The sequence below is a fragment of the Protopterus annectens genome, chromosome 6.part0, assembly GCF_019279795.1.
Source record: "Protopterus annectens isolate FY-2018-M chromosome 6.part0, PAN1.0, whole genome shotgun sequence".
NCBI lineage: Eukaryota > Metazoa > Chordata > Ceratodontiformes > Protopteridae > Protopterus > Protopterus annectens.
In genome coordinates this window covers 666776027-666790910 of record NC_056737.1, presented here as the reverse complement: position 1 = coordinate 666790910, position 14884 = coordinate 666776027, and the positions used below count along the sequence as shown (strand labels likewise).

The following is a 14884-nucleotide window of genomic DNA, read 5'->3' as shown; positions in this document are numbered from 1 at the left end:
ATAAAAAATGGTAAAATAAAACTAGAGTTTGCATCAACAAAAACAGGAGATGATTTCAACAAGCTAGCAAACTGTGGAAATTATTCTAGAATGACTGACATTCAGAAATGGAGAGAATAACTGAAGACAAAATGGAACAATGCAAAATATACAAGGGAACACCTCACTATCTACCTGAGAACTTAAACAAATGTGAGATCCTGTGGTGGTGGTCAAGCATGTCACTACATGAAAAATATCTTACTGGGACAAAAGACACAAAAAGTAGGCAATCCAGATGTTATGATTTACAATTAAAGTGCCCACTGGAAGAAGATATGCCTACTTCAGATAAGTTCATAACATTCAACCCTTTCCCCAAAAAAAACTCTTGTTTATATTAGCCTTTGTTAAGTAAACACAATAAAACAGAAACAGACCAAAGCAGTTAAACCTACATAAGTCAATGCACTGCAGAAAGGCTGTGCATATAGGTTCATACGTGGGTACTAGGCTTTCTGCCCAAAGGCATTTATAAGCCTAGCCAGAATGTGTTGGCTTTTGCCGCCCCCTTAGATTAGTTCCCTGTGCCTCTGTCCAGCAGAGCCACTGAAATGATCCCAGAGGTAAACTTTCTGTGTCCCATCCACTCATCAAGGATTCTTTTGAAGAGTGTTAGTGAGGAGCTCTGCCTAATGTAGATTGGGATCTTGTTTCAAAGCATGGGAAGTCTCTGGGACAGGAATATATCCCTCCAGCATGTTCTATTTATTGTTGTGGTGAGGTTTAGATCCCTAGAGCGTGTGGCTCGAGGGGATAAGGTTTTCTTTAGGTGGGGCATGTCCATCAATTCTGGGTTGGACATGGCCTTGTATGTCAGGCAGAGATCACCTCTGAGTAGGCGGTATGCAACCGAGTACAACTGGAGTTTCTTCAGTAGAGCTGCATAGGGCATCTGTTTGAGGCCATTGATCCTCTTGGTGAGGTACTTCTGTGGTCTTTCCAGCTGTTGCAGGTGTCTTGTAAGGTACATCCCAAATGGGGCGTTGTACTCTAAGATGGGTCTGATGAGTGATGAGTAGAAGGGCACAATGACCTCTTTTGATCTGGATGCGAACCCTTTTGTGATTAGGTGGGCCACGTAGAAGGATTTTCTAACCACTTTGGCAATGTGATTATCAAAGGTGAGATTACTATCTACTTGGGTCCCCAGATCCCTTATTACGTCTTCCATATTTAGGGGACTACCACCTATGTGGTAGTTTGTGGGTACTTTGTTTTTTCCAAAGGGGATGACTATGCACTTTTTGGCATTTAGCTTGAGGCCATGATTTTGACACCAGGTATCCATCTCAGTGAGACCCTTTTGGAGGATGTCTGTGTCAGCTGGAGAGTCAATTATAGCCCCTAGTTTGCAGTCGTCTGCGACCTTGGTCAGCCATAGTCCTCCTGTGCTTGCATGTACCTCTGAGAAGTATATGCTGAACAGGAGGGGTCCTAGGACTGAGCCCTGGGGAACACCACTTTTAACCGGTTTAGAGACGGACCTAGCTCCTGCAACTCTCACCATGTGGGTTCTGTCCATGAGCCAGTTGGCAGCCCATCTTGTGATGTAGGGGTTTATGTTCAGGCTGGTGAGCTTGTCTATAATACCAGAATGGGGAATGGTGTTGAAGGCCTTAGTGAGGTCTAGGTAGGCTGTGTGTACCACCTTTCCCTCGTTTACAGCCTTGGTAACTGTCTCAAAGAAGTCCACCAGGTTTAGGAGGCATGATCTGCCCTTAACAAAGCCAAACTGGGTAGGGTCCAGTGTTTGAAGGTTCCCAATGTCTCTGTTAATAAGTTCCATGATGATGCACTCCATAGCCTTGCAGACCAAGCTAGTCAGGCTTACAGTCACCTCTGATGGGAGTGTTGACCAGTTGAACCAGGGCGTTTGAGTTTATAAATTCTAGTAAAAGTTGGACAAGGGAGTTAGTACTTGAGTAGCTCTCCCAGTTAATGTTTGGGTAACTGATATCACCCAATATTAGGGTGTTTGGTAGGATCTTTATGTTTCCCAGTGTTTCCAGAAATGCGGAATGGGGGTCCTGGGACATGGTGGGTGATCTATAGCAAGCTACAATTTGAATTGCAGTTTTGCCCATTGTTAGCTGCACGTGGATGATCTCTAAAGCATCATGCTGTGCCACTAACCTGGAGGTGTGGGTATCCTTGATGAATATGGATATGCCCCTGCCTTTTGTATTTTGGTTTGGGTTCTGTGGATGAAATGTATGGTATGAGTTGTAGCCTGGTAGTGCTGGAGCCTTAAACCAGGTTTCTGTTACTGCACATATATCGATTTTCTCCATACATGTTTGCTTTACACAAGTGTGACGTTTGCCTGATTCAGCCAATGAGCCATGACTGAAAGCAGCAGAAAGTCAGTCACAAGACCACTTCCTAAAACTTGAAAAAATATATCTACATAACAAGAGAACGGAAAGTCACAATAACTTACAAGGTAAATGTCAACACTGTACACAAACACTGCATAAACACACAAGAAGACTGACACAATAAAGGGGGAGAAATGGTGCTTACATGTACATGCCTTTTAAGTTTATTGGGCTTGCCATCAATGATACCCTTTGTGAACAGCTTTAAGGCCGTACTGAAAACCAGTATACATGTTTGTCAGGCAGTGTGCTGCTGATAGTCAAGTCTCCTAACATAGGTTCATTCACTTGCAATTAACTCAATTACTGAAGTGACTCACTCCTGTTTGCTAACATGGTGGGCAGCACTTTTCTGCAGCTCTGGGTCACAGTACACTTAAATGCAAGAAAATGTATTTAAACTGTGCAAGTAAATATTTTTGCCCCATTTGTGCAGTATAAATTCTTTTCCACATATAAAGCAAGAAACAAACACATAACAAAAGGTAAGCAAATTAATAAAATAAATATACAAACAGAACTAAAACAAAAATATTTAAAATCATCTTTCTCTTCTTCCAAAAGTAATTAGAAGAGAATAAATACACATCAAGCAATAACCAATCAGCACAGTTCAACATTTGATATAAGGTCACATCAATACAGCAGAGCTCCACATGATTATTTGCATTTAAAGTATAAAGACTTTTATAGTTCATCATTTGCAATGACTGATATTTCTTACACTCCATTGCTATACAGAAATAGAATACTCTGTGGTATAAAAATATTAATACAATACCTGAAAAGAACCATATAGCAAAACAGACAAAAACCTACAAAATGACAACACACAATCACAAAAAACAAAGGCAGAGGTAATTTCTAAGTGCAATAATGCCCTTTTTGAGCTGCCGCACGATTGTAGGGTGAGGGAGCCCATGGATTTAATTTGGGATGAGTGGGAGAGTGTCACCCCACAAAGAATCTGTTGTGAAACATGTCCTAAACTTAAAACCAAACACATCATCCATTAATATAAACACAACAATGGTATGAGAATGCTTTTCTGTGCAGAATATGATGGTGTTTATGCACGTCCGACATAAATTAGGGGAGCATGGGAGGGTCCTTCACTATTGTACGAAAATGAAGTCATTTAAAGCTTATGGTGAGAGGTGGAAGCACAAACTGTACCACGCTAACAAGATGATGCTCTACCATGACAAAGAGATATTGCTATTTTTCATCTCTACTAGGTTACAGGAGAAATCAGAGGATATCTTGTGGCAAAATTCAGTGAGGCTCTATATAACACCTTGGTAGATGAGGTAAAATTTTCACTGTATCTTTTCCCTAAGAAAGGTTCAGAAGATGCAGGCAGTACTACAGGAGCTTGGGGACATGTTTAACAGTAAGCAAGGCTACACCCACATGGTGAAGCATCATGTGGACAGTGGGACCCAGTGGTCCATCAAACAGGCCACATATAGGGTACTTGAGTTGGTTAAGCAAACTTTGAAAGAGGAACTGCAGGAAATGATGGATATGGGGTAATCTAGGAGTCGAGCAATAGCTGCGTCTCACTGGTAGGGTTGTTGCCAAAGACAGACATGAGCACCAAGTTCTGTATAGACTATAGGAACCTCAGTAGTCAAACTGAGTCAGATGTTTATTGCATGCATAATACAGAGGATGCCTTAGAGCAGTTTGGTGAGGCTAATTACCTGACTACTATTAACCTGACTAATGGTTACTAGCAGGTATCTTTGACACATGCAGAATAGGAAAGTCAGCTTTTGTAACCCCCTTTAGGGTTATACAAGTTCATGAAGATTTCTTTGGGATGAATAATGGTCCAGCAACCCTTCAGTGGTTGGTAGATGGCATCCTAGCAGACACTGAGAATTATGTTCTTGCTTAACTTCTTGATGTTATAATTTTCTGTCAAGAAAATGCTCAATATGTTGGGTAGGTGAAGGGCAGACTAAAAAGGGCAGAATTAATTGTTACGGCCAATAAGTATTAGGTATGAACTGCTCACAGAAGGTGGTGGTAAGATTAATTCAGAGCTGCCATTCAAGCTTGGCTTTTCCCTGCTACCAAGAAGGTGGCGTCAACATTCCAAAAGGCATTGGGTAACTATAACAATTTTGTTTCTAAATATAGAAAGACAGCCACTCAATTTACATAAACCAGGTAATAGTTGCTCAGAGTTTTTTTTAAGGTTGTCTGTATTAATGGTGGATCTGGGATTGAAGGTAACTAGTTTGAGAGGCAGTTTTGGTGACTGGTCGGTGGTCAGTAAATTAGGGGGAAGAACAGAAATGCTGAAGATGACAGGGGGTTGTTGTGAATAACAGATCCAGAGGTTGCTGGTTTGGAGAACTGGAAGAGTAGTTTCACTGACTGACTGCATAAAGTTGATATTGGCTAGGAATTTGGCAACGTCATTTCTCAAGGGACCTAGGGATTTAAATTTAAGACAGGCTAGAGGAAGAAGGTAGGTGACTGCTGTAAGAATGGAAGGTGTCTGGTCTTCCAGTAGGGAAGTTTAAGAAGGATCCAGCTGGACTCAGTATATGAGAAGGTATTTGCTTGAGCAATGACAGTTTGTTTAAGGTTATTTTCATAAAAAATGAGACTACTCCCACCTTGTCAACTTCCAGGTCTTGTATTTGTAGGGGGGAGGTAGATACTGAAAATTAGGATTGCTTTGTTTGAGTCATGTTTCAGTGATAGCTGTGATAATGGGTGAGTGAGTTTTAAGGACAGTGTTTACCTGGTCATGTTTATTAGAGACTTGGATTGGATTTAATGGTGGATATGAGCAGGAGAAGCAAGATAGGGTTGAATTAATGGGTCTATATTACCAGGGCGAAACTCCTTTTGAGCAAATACCAAAACACTGACACGAATTGCGAGAACCGCGAGAATACCGAATGCACTAAACCACGAAATTTTAAATCTCGAACTGTCCTAGTTGGCCAACCCCCACCACCCGCTACATACTACCTACCCAAACAAAATAAATAAACCACATACATACATACACTAACCAAATCCTACTTCTAACCCTAACGTAAAGCACCAAAACCCTACTTCTAACCCTAGACTAAACCCCACATACACAACTATCTATGCACTATCCTTAACCCCTCCCTAACCCTAAGGTCCGTAACTGCCGCACACTTCCCCTACGAAAATATAAACAAACAAAATAAATAATCCACATACATACATTTACCAAAACCCTACTCCTAACCCTACACTAAATCTTACATACATTAACTATCTATGCACTTAGCTTAACCCGCAACCTAACCCCAAGGTCCGTAACTATCGCACACTTACCTTATGGAGCTATACCACAGAAGGGACAACCATGGTAATTCGACATTTCCAAATTTGCGGTTTTGGATGTTCACTGTAATGCCGGTTTGCGCAATACGTGTCGACGTTTACGGATTTGCTTAAACGGACTTTCGCTCTCGTAATAGGGAACCAAATTTATAGAGGTGTTTAGGAAGTTAGTGGTGGGGTTGTTGGAGTTTGATAGGTTTGGAGGAGATGAGGTAAAGAGGTGTGAAGGTTGAGATGAGTGTGAGTGGCAGTTTGAGAATGGATTGTGTAAACTGAAGGATAATTTGGAAGGTTATTGAGAGTGGTCAAGTGAGAGATTGTGGGGCTTTGTGGTAGGCTAGTACAGGGTAAGGTTGAGAGATGGGAGAAGAGATGGAGTTACTGCTGGTATACCGTAGTTGGTTAAAAGGAAGGAGGAGTAAGATGGTAAAATGGAGAATCATTGTGAAGCATAAGGCAGAAAAGGAGTTTTGAAAGTAAGTGGCAGGCATCTGTGATGATGAGAGAGGACCAGAGAATGTATATGGGAAGGTTAAGGGATTGAGAATGATGTGATGTCTGTTAGTGGATTTATGTAAATGTGCAATGGTGATGAAACTGTGTGGAAGTACAGGGTGGGAATATGCCACATTAAGGAGCCTGAGAAAGTCAGATGTAGGTTAAATGAAGCTGTGTGTACCTTTAATGGGTAGTCAGAAAGTACAGTTTTGTACCTACCATAAATGTAGATGTTCAAGTGTAGACACTGCTGCAGTCATTACACTTGGGTTATCCTGCCGTCAGGTGGTCCGTAGTCGGCCTGAGTTCCAAAGTCTTGGTCTGGCATCAGTTGCTGTCGCTTCTTCCCTGACGTCAGTGCGCCAGGGGGATACAAGATGCAGCCGATGCCATTTTCTTCAGTTTTTCTTGCCCCAGATGTCAGGTTCCCCCAAATAGGTAGGCCTTTCAAATTGCTACTAAAATATATACATAATAGAAAAGCAAATAAACATTTTTAATTACCAGCAAATACTCCCTTTAGGAAATAAGGGTAGAAGACCTAGGTATGTTCCAGAAAGTAAGAGGGGAAGGAGGGAGGGAGAGTAACCTGGACTGCAGCAGTGTCTACACCCGAACATCTACATTTATGGTAGGTACAAAACTGTACTATGTTCATCGTGTGACACTGCTGCAGTCATTACACTTGGGTGGAATCCCAAAGCTGAGGTAGGGTGGATGGATCTATAAGGCATTAGGGGTGGCTATAAGGCCCTGCAGCACAGCAGTGGCAAAGCCTGCTCTGGATTTGGAATATAAAGGCAAATGGTAATGTTTGGTGAAGGTATGTACAGAACTCCATGTTGCTGCTTCTAAAATGCCCTTGGTAGGTACTCCCCTGAGGTAGGCAGTTGAAGTGGCTGTTGCCCTGGTGGAGTGAGATCTAATGCTGCTAGGTACAGGTTTCCCATGGTGTGCATAGCAAAAATGTATACAGCGAGCTATCCACTTTGAAATAGTCTGCTTTGAAATGGCTTTTCCCTGTACTCCTGCAGCATATGCTACCAATAATTGCTCAGATTTTCTGAAAGCTTTGGTTTTGTCCAAGTAGAAGCGTAATTGTCTGTGAATGTCCAAGGATTGTAGTAGTCTCTCCCCTTTGTTCTGTGGTTTTGGATAAAAGGTTGGCAAGTGAATAGTTTGGTTTAGAGCCACACTTGATACTACCTTTGGCATAAACGTAGGGTTAGTTCTTAAGGATACCCTGTCCTGGTGGAAGATGAAGAAAGGTTCCACTGCCATTAGAGCCTGTAATTCTGAAACTCTTCTTGCTGATGTAATTGCCAGTAGCAGAGCAGTCTTCCAAGAGAGGTATTTTAATTCTGCTGTGTTAGCTGGCTCCAAAGGAGGTAACGTTAATTTTTCCAAAACAAAGTTGAGGTCCCAAGTTGATATAGGTGCTCTACGGGGTGGTCTCGTGTTTTTTGCCCCTCTAAGGTACTGTTTGAGCAAAGGATGTGAAAATTTGGTGGATTCGTGTTGTAATGAGCAGAAATGGCTGAGGCATGAATCTTGATGGATGAAAAGGAGAGGCCCTTGTCCAGCATCTCAATTAAGTATTGAAGTATCTGAGGAATGTTTGCGACAAGAGGGTCAAGGCTGTGTGCTTGGTTCCAGGCACAGAATCTCTTCCATTTATCCGAATAGGCTTTCCTGGTGCTAGGCCTTCTGGCCTCCAGAATGACATCCATAACAGCTTTGGAGAGAGGCAGTGCTTGCTTGGTTAAATAATTTTCCATGCAGCTAGATTTAAGGTCTTTAGCTGGCTGTGAAGTATCTTATTGTTGTGTTGTGTTAACAGCTGTGGGATTTGAGGCAAAATCCAGGGTGGTTCTTGTGCTAAGTTCTTTAAGATTGGATACCACAGCTGGCGTGGCCAGTCTGGTGCAATCAGGATAATTTCTGTCTCTTCCTGCCTGGCTTTTATGAGTACCTTTGGAAGGAGAGGTAAAGGAGGGAAAGCGTATACTTGTAGGTTTTTCCAGCTGAATGAGAGGGCATCCACTTTCCATGTTTGTGGATGGTAGCTCTTTGTGCAGAATTTCTGTAGTTGGCAGTTCACTGGGGATGCAAACAGATCTATGTCTGGTTTCCCCCACTTTTGTGCTATCATGCTGAAAATTTGTGGACTCAATTGCCATTCGTGAGGATCCATGATGTTTCTGCTTAGGTTGTCTGCCAGTGTGTTTTTCTCTCCTGGCAGGAATTGTACCTGCAGATGAACTTGGTAGTTTAAAGCTGTGTTCCACAAGGTCATGGCTTGTCTGCAGAGGGGGTAGGAGTGTGTTCCCCCTTGGTTGTTTATGTACCACATAACTGTGGTGCTGTCTGTCTTTAGTAGTAGTTGTCCTGGATGTAGCAGGTCCTTGAAAGCTATAATTGCATTTTGTACAGCTAGCATCTCTTTTTGATTGATGTGGGGATGTCTTTGTTCTGTGGGCCACTCGCCCTGAATACATTTTCCTGCCATGTGTGCTCCCCAGGCGTAATCCGATGCATCTGTTGTCAGTGTTTGCCTGGCTGTGGGTTGAATAAAATGCTGTCCCTTGTTGAGGTGACAAGCTTGGGCCCACCATTGAAACTCCTGTTGAAGGCAAGGAATTAGTGGTATAACTGTTTCCAGATCTTGACAGTGTTGAGACCATACACTCTTTAGGTACCAATGTAGTTTCCTCATATGCAATCTGGCATATGGAATTAGTAGTATGCAAGATGCCATGTAGCCCAAGGCCTGCAGAATTTTTCTTGCAGGGAGTTGGGTCTTTGTTGCCATTAAATGAAAATATTGAGTCAGTTGTTTTTACTTGTCTAGTGTGAGATAAGCCATCTGGGCCATTGTGTTTAAGCTGGCACCCAGGAATATTATCTGTTGTGAGGGCACTAGTTTTGATTTCTTTTCGTTTACTGTGTACCCCAGGCAACTTAATAACTTTTTTACGTACGCCAGATGCTTTAGAAGAATGTCCTTGCTCTCTGCTTAGATTAGGCAGTCGTCCAGGTATGGGTAAATTTGACCTCCTTTTTGCCTGCAAAATGCAATTACTGGTGCCAGGCACTTTGTGAAGACTCTGAGTGCAGTAAATAAGCCAAAGGGCAGTGCAGAGATTTGATAGTGCGTTGCACCTGCTAGAAATCTAAGGCATCTTCTGCAGTTTTGTCTGATAGGGACATGCAGGTATGCCTCTTTGAGGTCCAAAGTCACAAGCCAGGCTTTCTTGCCTAGCATGGGAAGCTGCTGCTGTAGTGTCAACATTTTGAATTTCGGAACATCCAGGTAAGTGTTCAGAGAAGAAAGGTCCAGAATGGGTCTCCAGGCTTTGTCTTTTCTGGGAACCAGAAAGAGTCTCGAGTAAAATCCTTGGCCTTGCTCTTGTGGTGGTATCTTCTGAATAGCTCTCATATCCATGAGTGCTGTAATTTGTTTTTGAGCCTCTGCCCATTGATTTGGTGGCAGATTTGGCATTCCTTTTAACCTTGGAAGAGTGTGGTAGTGAAACCTGTAACCTTGAGATATGATGTTGAGAACCCATTTGTCTTTGGTGATGCAATGCCAATTGTGATAGAAAAAAAAACAGTTTTCCTCCTAAGGGAGCTGCCAAGAGAGAGCTGTTTGGCAGATGTAGTGGGACGTCATTGAGACTGTTTTTTATAAGGTTGGGGCCTGTCTTTCCCTTCTTTCTGGCCCAGTGTACCCCATTATCGAGGTCTGTAAGGGCCTTGTGTCTGACCTCTACCTCTTGGACATCTATATCTGCCCCTTTGATGTCTGTCTGTGGCTGGAAAGGACCAATTTTTTGTTGGCCAATTTCTGCTAAAACGAGGAGGTTGAACCTGTAAGAAATCTTTGACCATTTGCATAGATTTTGCCTTATCCTCCATCTTCTTTAATACCTCCTCTGCCTCGACTCCAAACAACACATCCCACTGTAAAGGTGCATCCAGTAATTTGGCTTTAACATGATCTGGTAGCGTATGTTCTTTTAACCAAGCATGCCTTCTAATGACAGAGCCTGTAACTGCTGCTCTACAGGAGGCCTCTAAGGAATCAAAACCACATTGCAAAGTATGTTTTCCCACTTGTTCAGCTGCATGCAATAAATCCTGCATTTCTTTCAAATTAGGAGGATCTGTATCTGCTAGCATCTTTTGTTTCAACTGAGACATTAAAAATTGCTGATATTTTAGCATATGAAACTGACAATTCAAGGCTCTCATGACTAAAGTTGCAGATGTATAAACTTTCTTACCCCATCTGTCTAATGCTCTGGAATCTCTGTCAGAGTGGACTGGGTCTTTAGCTAATGAGGCTTTAATCCCTTTGGGTCCCTGGGAAATAATTTCAGGGTCTGCAACAGGGCTTTTGTATAGAAATTTGTGAGAGTCAGGGACTCTGTAATATCTATCCGGCTTAACTGGGGCTGGTGGTAAGGAGTCACGGTTTAAGCTGGATTCAGTATATACATCATCCACAATATCTAACACAGGCGGAATAGCAAGGGGTCTGTGTTGAGGCAATAAGAGGAAATCTCTAAGCCTTTTCTTGGATTCTGAATAATCCTGGCCTTCCCAGTGGAAATGCTCCCACATGGAATGTAAGTTCTCCCCAATGGAGTAGTCCTCAGGCAGAGAGGCTGATGGAATTGATTCCTCAGCATCTGAATCCTCATAAGGTGGTAATGAATACCCTAGGTCTGAGGATGAGTCCGAAGAAATGGACACCTGGTCTGAAGATTCATAGTCTGCATCTTGTCTGGCTCTTTTATCTGGAGGTGGTTGGGACCCTCTGATCAGGTTGATAAGGTCTTCGGCCATTTTTAGCATTTGTTTCTTAGGCATGGAAGCCTGCCCTGGAGATTGCTGTGTCTGTTTCTTTGCTTTTAATGGAGGCTTAGATTTAACAGAGGGTTTAATAGTTAATTGGGTAGGTCTGAAAACACCCTCTGTAGCTGTGGATTGTTCAGCTACTTCGTTTCCCTCTGTAGGATTAAATTCGGTTATCTGAAAAACTAGAGCATCCGAAGGCCCAGCCAGCTCCACGTGGGAGTCTGAGGCGGTCTCTGGTTCTGTAGAAGCGGTCATCAGGGGCTGTGTAGGTGCCTCGCTGAAAACCAGAGAACCGGCGACCGGCCTAGAAGAGGCCTCGTCGTCAATCTTGGGCCTCGGATGCCTGTCCTTGTGCTTTTTATGGAATCCGGTCGTCGGAAGTTCCGACGGCATGGTGTAATTAAATGTTTTGCCAAAATAAATTCAGGCAAAATCAAACGGATGTTTAATAGTGCGCTTGTTAAACCTAGCACAAAACCAACCAGTGACGTTGTGGTCTGGGCCTAGGCATGGGATACAGTAGGAGTGGAAATCCTTATGAGGTATTTGCTTCCCACAAGAAATACAATTATTAACTTTTACTGATATCAGTCTGAGGCATGAAAAAGTTTCCCCAACGGGGTACTTAGCTTTTTAGAAGACTTTGGTTCTGGATTCGCAATGAAAATCTCAGGAGTCGGCCGACCCGCACTGGTGAACTGCTTCTGCTTCGGGCACCGCGCGGCAAGAAAGACTGAAGAAAATGGCGTCGGCTGCATCTTATATCCCCCTAGCGTACTGACATCAGGGAGGAAGCGTCAGCAACCGACGCCAGACCAAGACTTTTGGAACTCAGGCCGACTACGGACCGCCCGACGGCAGCATAACCCAAGTGTAATGACTGCAACAGTGTCACACGAACATCTGGGTGGGAGAGGGTGGAAACAGTGATGTATAAATTACAGAGCCTGGGGGATTGTGAGAGGGAGGGGAGTAAAGCAGGACACACCTCCCCTCCCCCAGCTAGAATCAATTTATGAAGGTGGATGCATGGGATACAGAGACAACACAGCCTAAGAACAATAGTGGTCAGACAATATACACATACATACATAAAAGGGGGCGAGCAAGAAAAACTAATTAAAACTAAGCTCCCTTAACCAGTAAAGCTATTGGAGTTCACCTTCATGATCAGAAACAAGTGTGCAAGGTGAGCTTTAGATTAAACAAGCAAGTGAGACCAAGTCTCCTTGCAGGCACTTGAGTAAACAAAGCCTGTTTCTCTGCGTAAGAAGTGTGAATACTGGTAGAGACAGGTGAAGGCTGCCAGCCAAGCCAGATAGAATTGCGCAGATAATTCTATTATCTGTAAATATGAATGTTGAACTACAAGCTTGTTTTTTTTAAATGAAAGAATGATGTGAAACTTAAAACAATGTGGCAACATTGCCATCTGCTGTAAAAAAGCTAAGTCAAGCATTTCTTGTTGGTCCTTTGAAATTAAAATGATTTTATCACTGCCTTTCATGTTTACAATTCGGCTCCGGCCGGGCTAGATGAAGGCTTCCTGCCTACTGTTTTAAGGCTAAAGTTAATGACTAGAATTTACATGTGGAAGGTCCTTTATTGCTCTAAGTGTAAAAGAATGTAAATGCAGTTTCTATCAGCCTGGGAACACCAGGAAAGTGTAAAAAGATGGCGTAATGTTTATCAGAAATGCAATAGCAATTTAAACAGTGAGAGCCAGAGATTATTAAGCATTTTGCCTTGACTATCCAACTCACAGCACTCTGCCTTGCTCTATAAGTAAGTTATTTTAGAAGTGTGTTTTCTTGTAGCAATAGCTAGGAATTAGAAAGTTTAGACTAAGTGGTTTTCTGTGATGCCAGAACTGTACTACTGATTTATTTTAAGAATTTCTGTGTAATCTCTGAACTTTTGACTAGCACCGTATAGTATAAAATATTGTCTTGTGGTTTTAATTATTTATTATTAACTATTTTAACACCTTTTAACTGTGGTTGGTTTTGTGAAGAGATAGTTTAAGCTCTAGAGTACATTGCATATTTATAGTTTACTGTCCAGGTCACTCCAAATAAGCTTTGACTGTTTAGTCACATCTACCAATTGGATAACAATATTGCACAGTAATAATTGGATATCCTTTTAAGGGCCTTTGGGTAGCTGATAAATATTAGCTGGGTGGTGGCAAGTGGTACTACCGTATAGTCTGGGTAAAAGGGGCACAGCTGGAGAACCTGTGCCAGCCTTCCCCAGAAGTGTCTGTGTGGTTGTGTAAACTCTTATCTCAAAGTGTGTGTGTGTCAGCCAGTTGGGCAGGGACATGAAGCACTAGTTGGACAGAGAGGGTGCTGAGATTTTAGCTTGCCCAGCTAGGCTGAGATCTGGATCCTATAGCTGTGCCAATGGGGAGTCTTATTGGGGACCTGGGGAGCAAGGGAGTGACCAGACCCGGACTGACTGTGATCTCTGTGTGCTCTTAAGGGAAATTGCACTTTACTGTGTGCATTTGTTATCCTTTCCTCATATATGAGACACCCTCTCTGGTGTTAGTGGTGAGGATTGAGGCTCCTTGATTGCTGGGTCAGGGCACGGGCGTCACAAGAAGGATGAGAGACTAAATTGTACTCTGCCAACATGAGGGGTAAGGAAGCCTTGAGCCTTTATAAAGGGGGGGGGGGCAGGAATTTCCTCTGTGCAGCTAGTACGTGACAGTAGAGCAAGTACCTGTAAGAAAGTTAGGCATCTGCATTAGTGAGAGAAAAGTGTTATAAAATAACATTATGTATTAGTTTAGGAATGGAGAGAGACTTAGAAGATACAGGAAGAGAAGAGAGGAAAGCAATCCAAACACATTATAGAATGTACAAAGATCAGTACATTCCTCTCAGAAAAAAATAATACTTTACAATATAGAACGTTTAAGTTTGGATTCAGTATTGGAAATATTTGTCATTTTAAATGGTGACAAGAAGTAATCTGTACATTCTTCTTAATATGTAGCAAACACTAAGGAAGACAACCCAAGCACAGTAGTGGTCAGGCAAGAAATAATTACACAAATAAATAAACACACACACACACACACACACACACACACACACACACACACACACACACACACACACACACACACACACACACACACATAAATAAAGGAGGTGGGACTAAGCCCCTTAACTGTTAAGGCTATTTGAGTTTAACTTCACTACACAAAACGAGTGTACAAGATGTGCTTCAGAGTAAACAACAAATAAGACTGTGTGTCCTTGCTGGCACTTGAGATAATGCAGCCTGTTTCCCTGGGTAAGTAGGATGAGCTATTAAAGTGGACTCGGCCAAGATGGGGTCAGTGATTCCACAAATCAAGTAACACAGTAAAAATTAATCACAAATAATACACTTCCTCATAAACTGTTCAGTTCAGAAAACTAAGAGAAGAAAATGGAACTGAAGAATATTTGCAAAGCATGTTAAACCTATAATATAAACTGACTTATAAGTTCCTACAAAATTAAAACATTTTCAAAAGATTTTTCCACACACACATATTAAGATTAGGATTTGTTACCCAGCAGCCTTTGAAACTGCTTCCAAATCGTCTGGGAGTGTCAATAAATCCTGGATATTTTTTTCAACCTCCTACAAGTAAACAGATACAACTGGATGAGAAACAAATCAGCTTTCCAGAGGATTATAAAAATGACATATGGCAGAAAAAAATAGATGTAGATTTCTGCAAAAACATTTTCTTGAAATAA

The 14884-nt window shown here is 42.2% G+C and overlaps 1 protein-coding gene across 6 annotated transcripts in view; it reads right to left on the bottom strand.

Annotated features, from left to right (window-relative positions):
* The window catches only part of INF2 (inverted formin 2), a 735156-nt gene that overhangs the window by 180561 nt on the left and 539711 nt on the right, over positions 1-14884 (bottom strand). For all 6 annotated transcript variants that reach the window (XM_044074343.1, XM_044074344.1, XM_044074342.1 and 3 more), the window contains one exon: positions 14695-14765. In XM_044074343.1, coding sequence (XP_043930278.1) covers positions 14695-14765 — 71 coding nt within the window. The remainder of the gene's footprint in view (positions 1-14694; positions 14766-14884) is intronic.